Source organism: Diorhabda sublineata, chromosome 8 (assembly GCF_026230105.1).
Source record: "Diorhabda sublineata isolate icDioSubl1.1 chromosome 8, icDioSubl1.1, whole genome shotgun sequence".
Taxonomy (NCBI): Eukaryota; Metazoa; Arthropoda; class Insecta; order Coleoptera; family Chrysomelidae; genus Diorhabda; species Diorhabda sublineata.
In genome coordinates this window covers 2,377,997-2,390,253 of record NC_079481.1, presented here as the reverse complement: position 1 = coordinate 2,390,253, position 12,257 = coordinate 2,377,997, and the positions used below count along the sequence as shown (strand labels likewise).

At 33.4% G+C, this 12,257-nt stretch overlaps 1 protein-coding gene across 1 annotated transcript; it reads left to right on the top strand.

Annotated features, from left to right (window-relative positions):
* Positions 1 to 5,196: 5,196 nt before the first annotated feature.
* Positions 5,197 to 11,503, top strand: LOC130447562 (uncharacterized). Its single transcript, XM_056784435.1, has 2 exons — positions 5,197 to 5,423; positions 10,019 to 11,503. The coding sequence occupies exons 1-2, from the start codon at positions 5,297 to 5,299 to the stop codon at positions 10,390 to 10,392; spliced, it is 501 nt and encodes a 166-aa protein (XP_056640413.1). The 5' UTR covers positions 5,197 to 5,296; the 3' UTR covers positions 10,393 to 11,503.
* The last annotated feature ends 754 nt before the right edge of the window (positions 11,504 to 12,257 follow it).

Genomic DNA, 12,257 nt, shown 5'->3' with positions numbered 1-12,257 from the left:
TGGTTCCAACGAAAAAATGACTAGTGACCTTTTTTGTAGAAAACTTTACGCTCTACAATTTTTGTTCTACAGTTTTTTTTCAAATTCCTCTTAGTTTTCGAGTTATTCGCGTTTCAATATTTTACAAGTTCGATCATTTCGAAAACCCCTGCTGAATTTAATTTCGGGTTTAATCCTATTTTACCTGTACTAAATCTTGTTATTTAGAATTACTTTTTATCTTGAATCTCTTCTTAACCGTTAGATTGGACAAACCTCCCCGAGTCCAGTGTTTCAATTTTTGATTTTTCAAAAACGTAGTAGTCCAAGTGTGGCTTGAATTCGCATTTACTCAGAAACAATGGTTCCAACGAAAAAATGACTAGTGACCTTTTTTGTAGAAAACTTTACGCTCTACAATTTTTGTTCTACAGTTTTTTTTCAAATTCCTCTTAGTTTTCGAGTTATTCGCGTTTCAAAATTTTACAAGTTCGATCATTTCGAAAACCCCTGCTGAACTTAATTTCGGGTTTAATCCTATTTTACCTGTACTAAATCTTGTTATTTAGAATTACTTTTTATCTTGAATCTCTTCTTAACCGTTAGATTGGACAAACCTCCCCGAGTCCAGTGTTTCAATTTTTGATTTTTCAAAAACGTAGTAGTCCAAGTGTGGCTTGAATTCGCATTTACTCAGAAACAATGGTTCCAACGAAAAAATGACTAGTGACCTTTTTTGTAGAAAACTTTACGCTCTACAATTTTTGTTCTACAGTTTTTTTTCAAATTCCTCTTAGTTTTCGAGTTATTCGCGTTTCAATATTTTACAAGTTCGATCATTTCGAAAACCCCTGCTGAATTTAATTTCGGGTTTAATCCTATTTTACCTGTACTAAATCTTGTTATTTAGAATTACTTTTTATCTTGAATCTCTTCTTAACCGTTAGATTGGACAAACCTCCCCGAGACCAGTGTTTCAATTTTGATTTTTCTATCAACATTTTGTTGATCTCAAAAAATAAGAAATCGACTTGTTTTCGAATTTGATATTTCAATTTTTGTTTGCAAATACCAAGCGACAAATTTTCAAATAGATCAACACGTAAAACCTTCTGCTCATTTGCTAAATTGTCTAAGATGAAATCTGAAGAAAAATTGATTCAACGCTACACAGAAACAACGTTAATTCGAAATAAACTTTTTTATATATAATTCGATAAAACAAAATTTATTAAAAGGTGTTCTTAGCTACAGCATTTCGACAAAATCTTTCCTCATTGCTCCTAAAGAATCAGAAAAAACTAATACAATGACAGTAGCCAGATTTATACAAGAGATTTTTCAATATTAAGGCCCTAGGGCCTTTTTTTATCAGGATGAAAATATCGTCCTTCAATTTGGCTTAAGAACCGAATAAATGCTTGAATTCTATTGTACACTGACCATAATTATATTTTTTACTGAAATAGTTGTTTTTTGAAACTGTTTTTTTCACTCCTTGATTTTGATTTGTAGTAGATTATTGTTGATAGCTTTTGCTTCTAAATTTCTTTTACATCGAATTTATTATCAATAGAATCGACTCAATTCATCGCAAACTTCCATCGAGGATGGAAATTTTCCATCCCTGCGGGAAAAAATAATAGTAATTTGTCATATAAATACCTTGTTCCACCAATCTCCCAACCAACTCTCTAAACTGGTCCATTCTAATTTCTGTTTCATTATTTTCGGCGTGACAACATGATACAAATACACTAAAAAATATTAACACCAATATCATAGATCCCATCTTCGATTTGGACAGTAATACCGCTCAAAGTTAGCCCGACGATGATTTATATGACGATAGAATAATATCCTGCATTATTTGTATTCAAAAACGGTTACAAAATTAAAAAAAATTGTCACGTTGGGAACAATGAGGTGTTAAACAGTTACAGTTCACGAAATGAATCCATTCGGAATCTAATTAAGACAGAGGCAGTACTTAAATTCTAATAAATATAAATTGGGGATCTTGAGGATGTATGGAATGGATTGCCTTGTAAAAATTAACCGCAATTATCTGTAATTAATTTTAATGTCGTTAAAACACTGATATGATTTGTTTTTTCGGTCAATCTTACAATATTTGTGAGAAAATGATGTTACAAATCAAAATCAAAATGGTTGCCAGCTCTCAGGCGGCTGCAGCGTTTTTAGAGGTTAGGTTAGGTTAGGTTAGGACTCTCGCTGTATAATGTTGTGAAAATCAAGTTTATTTATTAAACAACAGTTTTTGGGCATAATGTCAATTTTTATCGCTTGGGTAAAGACCCTTTTTCATTGAAAAAGTTGTCTACGGAATGTTTAGAGAAAATTGGAGTTTTTCTATTTGTTTTTGTTTCATTAAGAACTACATTTGCTTTCTTTATTAATTTTAACAATATTATTTTTATTTGTCGGACATTAGGCTTATTCTAAATGCAAATCTTATAACTACATCTTTTAGTTTTCTTTTTCATCGTCTCCGTCACTATCAACATCATCGGAATCATAAAAGCTATTGTCTATTTCTATATTTTGTTGCTGATCTTTGAAGCTAATTCTTGCGATGCTGACAAGATGTCTTCGACAGTTATTGGTGTTGGTTAGCCCATGAACCATGTGGTTTTAAATTCCCTTCAATAGCTGACCAACCGTAGTCTTCTGGTGATACAACTTGGTTCAGTTGCATTTCGCTTTAATGATTTCCAACAAGGTGGAATTAACTTTGAATGGAAGCGAGTGACTTGACACTATTGCATTTTTTTACTACATACATCGCTACCTCAGAGCAACAGTGGGACATCAGAGTATCTTCATCTTCTTCATCACTGTTGGTAGCTGGTAAGACCTTCTTTGAGCTTTTTAAATTAAAAAAGAATTGGTGATGTGCTTTAGGAATTAGATCTGCCGTAACTAACTCCTTTGTGCTTTACCTTGTTTTTCTTCTTTATAAGATGTCTTATAAAAAGTAGAATATTCATTTTGTTTCCTTAGTTCGACTACCTTTACATCGTTCCAGGTGCATTTCTCATCATCCGTGTTTAGAGAAAAGTTTTTACCAAAATCCTCAGATAACTTCTCCCAATCATCTTCCAAGTCCGATGTTTCCATTTCTTTTACATTATAAGGCTCCCCTGTCTTCTTGGAGGTCTTAACAAGCACGGATCTTTAACTAGGAATGAAAATGGGGCCACTTTTCAAAATTCTCTTTCAATACAAGAATGAATATCGTCTGCTTCATTTTCTGTGTGGCCGACTTGTTTCTAGTCATTGTAGGTATCAGATTTTCTTTGAGTGTGTCCTCTGTCTTGCAGAATCTTTTCGTGTAGGTACGGAAGGATCCGTATCCTGTCAATACCTGAGTCAAGAAGTAATCTAATCCTCGGCGCGGACATTTGATCCACACTTCAATATTAGGCATCAGTTCTTCGGTCCATTGACCCTTTGCTGTGTTGTCTGATTCGCAAGCGATATAACCTCGATTTTGGTGCGTTCTGCGACAATAAGGTCAATTGGGGGGATCGCTGCGATGACTTGAATTGCAGCTGAACGTCTTTCTCTGTATTCCTTCCGATATTCGTCTCTGTCTTTTAATATCCAGCTGTCTTCCCCAAAATCTATTATCCGTGCAGCAATACAGATTGTACGATTCTTTTTTTGTCCCTCGGGCCTCCAATATTAGGCATTAACTTGTCGTTTTCATGTCCATTTTCCTCCATCCAATGGTCTATTTTTCCAAGAACCCTGTTTGCCTTGTCCATTAGCTTTTTCTTATTTTCTGCTCTAATGACTATTACTAGATCGTCCGCAAAGCCAATGGTATCCACCTAACTTAATCAAACCTAACCTAACCTAACCTAACTTAACTCTAGCCTAACCTAACCTAACTTAACTCTAGCCTAACCTAACCTAACTTAACCTAACTTAACTCTAGCCTAACCTAACCTAACTTAACTCTAGCCTAACCTAACCTAACCTAACCTAATCTAACTTAACTCTATCCTAACCTAACCTAACCAAATAAATGAGGATTGAAATTGGTATTGAATTTATGTGAAACTTGACAGAAAAAACATGGCGAAAAATAATAATATGATCATCGTAGCGTGGTGATGACGATCAAAACATTTGTCTCGGAATGTTAATTAGAGTTTTGTGGTAACAGAAGAAAATCGATCGAAGAATTTTTGTGTTGGTTACCGCAATAACCAAATTATGGTTTTACCTTGGTTTGGATCTGTTTTAAAGAGGTTAATCGTTGGCCAGGGGCAAATTATTGTACTACTTATACGCACGCGTTTTCGAGAAAGTAGATTCACTAGTACGTTTTTAATTTGATATTTTTCCTGCAAAATTTAATAACAGAAATCATACTTGAGGTTATATACTATGGATGGAGCATAGTGAATGAACTTGGGGATACTTGAGGCGATAAAACTGATATTGACGTTTCTTTCGGTAGGTTTAGTACGTTGCTCTATGGAACGGTGAAGACACGTGCAGTTATTCCGAAAAAATAGGGGAACTTTGCTTTGAAGTGTTGCGTACAAGTTTTGTTGTATTTTTGTCGTCCTGAAAAACCCATACAGTCGATTGTTGGAACTTTTTTTGAGCCAACGCAATTAAATTCTTTTGACTGTTATTCGAGTGGAACTAATGCCCAAGTATGTCTCAATCTCACGGTACGACAATCTTGAAATATCAGTTAACGCATTTTGGACGACCTTTAAGAAATTCATGGTGATTCAACATCACCAATAAAATGGAAACGATTCGATCAACCATTTTTTGAACAAGTTTTAAGTATCTGTAAACAACACCCTTGTATGACAACACGTTCTGGTTACACCGTTAAAATAATCGAACTTAATGATGGAAATGTCAGATTTGACATTTCACATCGGTGTTGCCATATCTTTGCTTTGTTGTTTGTTGTTGGGAATCAGAAATCTAGCGATATAAAGTTGCTTTTAATTTGAATACTTAAAACATTTAAAATTAAAAATATGGGTTTATATTTTATGATTTAATATTTATTGTCGATAATTACACGTGCCAAATGAGACCATCGCATATTATTAATGAGGAATTAACGTGTGTATCGTTTACTGAACCTGTTCCGAATTGAGCCCCTCTCGTTTTAATTGACATTCAACGGAGATATTCAGAGCGAGAGTATCCGTTCTACCTAACGAACCGTAGTCAGTCTCGAACCACAAAATGTAGGTTATTACCATAGGAAATCGTCGGTTAGCATTTGAAAGACGTTTCTTGGACGATAAAGATAATGAAGTTTGTGTTTTTGTTGATAATAATTTTGTTAGTTCTAACTACGAATCCTTGTGCGAGTTATAAGCAAGTTTATAAAGAAAATATACGGAATTGTTTGGAAAATACCGATGATAATGTGAAACGTGAGTATCTAGATTTTTTATGAAAAGTTTGTACAGTTTAATAGGGAAAATATATTTAAATTATAAGACGGAACACATAATTTAAATTTTCTACTGATCTATGTCAACATTAATGAAAATTTGAGGAAATATCTAGAATATTCTATAGAAAGTAAAACACAACCACAAACACAAACACACACACACACACTACTTTAAAATAGTATAGTGAAAAAATCAGTTGAGTTTTAAACGTTAATCGCAGAAAATATAAAAATATAAAATTAAATATAAAAGTTGATAAATTGTTGCAACGGAACGTATTGGTTCATTTAATCATTTAACAAGATCGACGAAAACAATAGTATAAGAGGATTCTGTCTTGACAAACGTCAAAAAATAGTCACTAGAAACGTCAAAAACCACGCTTCGGTCTTGTCAAACGTCAAAAACGATGCACAAAACGGTATACGTCAAAAAATAGTCACGTAATAAATAACACATCGTAAACGACGCATTAAAAGTCAAAAATGACACACAAAACATACAAAAACACGCATTAAATGTCTAAAACGACGCATTAAACGTTAAATTTACACTAAAAACGTCAAAAACCACGTTTCGGTCTTGTCAAACGTCAAAAACGATGCATAGAACAGTATACGTCAAAGATTAGTTACGTAATACATAACACATCGTGAACGACGCATTAAACGTCAAAAATGACACACAAAACATGCAAAAACACGTAAAAAACGTCTGAAACGACGCATCAAACATCAAAAACGACATACAAACCATACAAAAACACGCATTAAACGTTAAATTTACACTCAAAACGTCAAAAACCACGTTTCGGTCTTGTCAAACGTCAAAAACGATGCATAGAACGGTATACGTCAAAGAATAGTCACGTAATACATAACACATCGTAAACGACGCATTAAACGTCAAAAACGTCATACAAACCATACAAAAACACGCATTAAACGTCTAAAACGACGCATTAAACGTTAAATTTACACTCAAAACGTCAAAAACCACATTTAGGTCTTGTCAAACGTCAAAAACGATGCATAGAACAGTATACGTCAAAGATTAGTTACGTAATACATAACACATCGTGAACGACGCATTAAACGTCAAAAATGACACACAAAACATGCAAAAACACGTAAAAAACGTCTGAAACGACGCATCAAACATCAAAAACGACATACAAACCATACAAAAACACGCATTAAACGTTAAATTTACACTCAAAACGTCAAAAACCACGTTTCGGTCTTGTCAAACGTCAAAAACGATGCATAGAACGGTATACGTCAAAGAATAGTCACGTAATACATAACACATCGTAAACGACGCATTAAACGTCAAAAACGTCATACAAACCATACAAAAACACGCATTAAACGTCTAAAACGACGCATTAAACGTTAAATTTACACTTCAAAACGTCAAAAACCACATTTAGGTCTTGTCAAACGTCAAAAACGATGCATAGAACGGTATACGTCAAAAAATAGTCACGTAATAAATAAAACATCGTAAACGACGCATTAAAAGTCAAAAATGACACACAAAACATACAAAAACACGCATTAAACGTCTAAAACGACGCATTAAACGTTAAATTTACACTCAAAACGTCAAAAACCACATTTAGGTCTTGTCAAACGTCAAAAACGATGCATAGAACAGTATACGTCAAAGAATAGTTACGTAATACATAACACATCCTAAACGACGCATTAAACGTCAAAAACGTCATACAAACCATACAAAAACACGCATTAAACGTCTAAAACGACGCATTAAACGTTAAATTTACACTCAAAACGTCAAAAACCACATTTAGGTCTTGTCAAACGTCAAAAACGATGCATAGAACGGTATACGTCAAAAAATAGTCACGTAATAAATAACACATCGTAAACGACGCATTAAACGTCAAAAACGTCATACAAACCATACAAAAACACGCATTAAACGTCTAAAACGACGCATTAAACGTTAAATTTACACTCAAAACGTCAAAAACCACATTTAGGTCTTGTCAAACGTCAAAAACGATGCATAGAACGGTATACGTCAAAAAATAGTCACGTAATAAATAACACATCGTAAACGACGCATTAAAAGTCAAAAATGACACACAAAACATACAAAAACACGCATTAAATGTCTAAAACGACGCATTAAACGTTAAATTTACACTAAAAACGTCAAAAACCACGTTTCGGTCTTGTCAAACGTCAAAAACGATGCATAGAACGGTATACGTCAAAAAATAGTCACGTAATAAATAACACATCGTAAACGACGCATTAAAAGTCAAAAATGACACACAAAACATACAAAAACACGCATTAAACGTCTAAAACGATGCATTAAACGTTAAATTTACATTCAAAACGTCAAAAACCACATTTAGGTCTTGTCAAACGTCAAAAACGATGCATAGAAAGGTATACGTCAAAAAATAGTCACGTAATAAATAACACATCGTAAACGACGCATTAAACGTCAAAAATGACACACAAAACATACAAAAACACGCATTAAATGTCTAAAACGACGCATTAAACGTTAAATTTACACTCAAAACGTCAAAAACCACATTTAGGTCTTGTCAAACGTCAAAAACGATGCATAGAACGGTATACGTCAAAAAATAGTCACGTAATAAATAACACATCGTAAACGACGCATTAAAAGTCAAAAATGACATACAAACCATACAAAAATACGCATTAAACGTCTAAAACGACGCATTAAACGTTAAATTTACACTCAAAACGTCAAAAACCACATTTAGGTCTTGTCAAACGTCAAAAACGATGCATAGAACGGTATACGTCAAAAAATAGTCACGTAATAAATAACACATCGTAAACGACGCATTAAAAGTCGAAAATGACACACAAAACATACAAAAACACGCATTAAACGTCTAAAACGACGCATTAAACGTTAAATTTACACTCAAAACGTCAAAAACCACATTTAGGTCTTGTCAAACGTCAAAAACGATGCATAGAACAGTATTCGTCAAAAAATAGTCACGTAATAAATAACACATCGTAAACGACGCATTAAACGTCAAAAACGTCATACAAACCATACAAAAACATGCATTAAACGTCTAAAACGACGCATTAAACGTTAAATTTACACTCAAAACGTCAAAAACCACGTTTCGGTCTTGTCAAACGTCAAAAACGATACATAGAACGGTATACGTCAAAGAATAGTCACGTAATACATAACACATCGTGAACGACGCATTAAACGTCAAAAATGACACACAAAACATGCAAAAACACGTAAAAAACGTCTAAAACGACGCATCAAACATCAAAAACGACATACAAACCATACAAAAACACGCATTAAACGTTAAATTTACACTCAAAACGTCAAAAACCACGTTTCGGTCTTGTCAAACGTCAAAAACGATACATAGAACGGTATACGTCAAAGAATAGTCACGTAATACATAACACATCGTAAATGACGCATTAAACGTCAAAAATGACACACAAAACACGCAAAAACACGTAAGGTAGGGTAGGTATTGGTACTGTTTTGTATCGATGCTTTCAATTATCTTTGTCTCTTCTTCCCTAATCATCATCCCCAAGTCAATAACTGCTTTGTTCTACACCCCAATATTTTCTTCCTTCTATTAACATGACATCGTCTTCAAATGGTCCTTCACTAGTATTGATTTTTTTCTAGTTCTAAATGTCCCCTACAAATTTTCTTACTTAACGCAATTCATCTCTTTATGATCTAGTGTGATCGTGCAACTACGTCGCTAACACTTTGACCTATTTATCTATTGTGTACTCCGGTCTGTTTACCAATCACCAAGTGAGCTACTTGTCTGGGGGATACGCAGCTCACCTCTTCTGGTTGTGAAAACCTTGAATATATGTACCTCGGTCTTTGTTCACGGATTCCCTCGTACTCATAGAGGAAGTTTCCTTTGGTTCCTTACAAAATTACTAGAGCTGTCGATGTTCTTCAGCTGGAAGTGTCCAATAAGCATTCCTGCTACTCCTCAGCTAGACTTCATTTAATGAAAGGGCGTCTTGAGACGAAATAAACACAAATGTTTATAATTGACTACCGCCTTGAGATTAAAACATTTTTGCATGCGTTTGAGGTACCTCCAACGCATCAATCACTTCTTCAGGTATAGAAAATCGTTGATTTTTTTGACCTGCAGGAATAATAAGAAATAATTGGGTGCCAAGCAAAGATTGTACGTCGGATGACCCATCAATTCGGTGTTTTGACTGTTTTTTTCTTGAACTGATGTGTATTGTCGTATTGGACATTGATTCGTCTTCTGCGTTTGATTTTCCTGATTTATCTATTGTATACTCCGGACTTTCTACCAATCACAAAGTGAGCCACTTGTCTGGGGGCTACGCAGCTTACCTCCGATGTTCTTCAGATGGTGGTATCCAACGTTATTCAATGGAAGGATGTTTCGAGACCAAATTTTGGAAGAGGATTGCTTTAGACCTGGTGGTCAGATAACATTTCACGATGTAAACATTACAAAGCAAGCAATGAATAATAATTCGATTTTTTTGTTTCAGTAAACGACACGTCCAGTATTCGGTCCGAAGAATTATCGCTGCACATCTCAGATTTGATTCTAAAAGTAACCAACGAGACTTTGAGTATTTCTTTTAAACCTGACGTATCGGAAGATGGTCGAAAAATGAAGCAATCGACTTCTAAATTAATAGAATATCTTTTGGTGCCTGCTTTTATGATGTCGGGAATGATGCCTTGGTTTATGCCCAAATTACAAATGATGGTTATGATGATTTCAATGATGAACAATATGATGTTTACCAGTGGTTTATTTTCGCTTGTGAGGAATTTCGTTTTCGAAAAACAGCCCGATGAGCACGTTATATACGTCAACAACGGCTTTAGAAATAAATCTCCTTATTATCCTAAGTGAATGAATAGCTTAGTTATCTAAATATTATTTATGAACTAATTAAAGTTTTTTTTTATCAATTGTGATGATAATTTTTAACTAATTGATTGTTTACCCCACAGCAGAATGTTTTTGGTCTTTCTGCGACAGACCCAAAATACCTTAAAAACTTTCTGCTGATATTGCATTATATTTTTTGGATTTGCGGGGTTTCCCCGAAGGAAAAAGATAAAAATACGGTTATAAAATGAAATAAGTAATATTTAATGATCATAAAACAAATACTTAATGTATGGACTCAGCCTATAAATGAGTGTCTTAGTCTACATAAATTAAGTTAGGTTATGATAAGCAAACTTTGAAAAACATGCCAAGGCAACTCATTCTGGATTCTTCCAATCACTTTAGAATAAAAGTTAGTAGCATATTTACTGCATACGGCCAACTTTTGTTACCTTTGTTACTGTTAAGCTGCTTGGTTTGTCAATAGTGCATACCTCCTCTAGGTCAGAGATGTCCCTGGCATTGTAGAAGCAATTACTGAGCCCCAACTTTCACAAATAGCCTCTGAGACATGTGTAGTTAACTTAAACTTTAAAAGCTACTGTCTGCACAAGAAATAAACATCGAAATCAGTCGTTTGTCTCATCACGAACAATCAGATTGACCAAAAGAATTTGCAAGAATTGTCACTCAAGGTTGCAAGATAAATATGACTAAATAAAAGATAGCCTCTCTAAATATTTTTACTTGGAATGTTTCTAAGAATATATATTTTTGTTTGTGTCGTATAGGAATGCAAGATTTTGTGTTACCAATCTACAATGCAAGAAATATTTTATATAACTTACTGAGGTGATATTTTTGTGTAAGTTAACCTAACCACAATTAAAACCAGACAGATTTAACTTCTAGTTAGTAAATTTTACAAATATGTATCAAGCAGATACTTTTTTTGATCACAACATACTTAAACAAACAAATAGAAGGATGAGCAAAATTAGAGGGAGAATTAATGCTCTTAGTGTAATTCTAAGCTAAAGTTTTCCAATAGAATAAGGGTTAATTAAACAAAAATTAATTATCTTTTAATGTTTAGTGTAATATCGATGTTTTTTGCCTGTTTCATAATCCAAAAGACACATAAATTCAACACAATTTACTTTTTTTTATTTCACTTTGATGTAGTTTTTAGTTTTTTTAAAAACTAGGATTCGATAGTTAGATAACCAAACTTTTTGAGACAAGAAGCTTAAATATCTTGAGGTTTTAAATACCATTTATTATTTATATTTATATTAACTTTGCGTGAGACAGTTTCCTCAAGATTTTGATTACTAATTGTGCTATAACATTTGATTTGGAAGTTCACATAGCATAAACATTTGTTTATATATTTCATTTTCATAATTGAAATATATTGCTGTAAGTGTTAGTACTTTAGTTTTCATTAATTCATTTTGTGGAATTTCCGTATTAAAAAATTAGAAAAATGTACTATTTTTAAATAAATATAAATATATCAATTTTCTAGTATTCAATTACTTCACTATATACAAACCAAAATACATTACATTTATACATGTATGTTGATAGCGATCTGTGGTGCAGGCAACCAAACAAACATACCAGGCAACCAAACATACATACTTCAAATTTTGACTATTCCACATCTACTGCTGTCAAGATTGACACTTGACAAAACTAAACTGTTATATACAGATACAGACATGAAAGTATAATTGAAATTCAATCATACGATAACGATAGTAATAATATGATTATGACAGTGAAAAATAGATATTGAGAAAAGAAGATGAGGCCACAATGAATATAAACTTGACAACAAAAAAAATTTCTTTCGTAACAACATAAGAATGTGATTA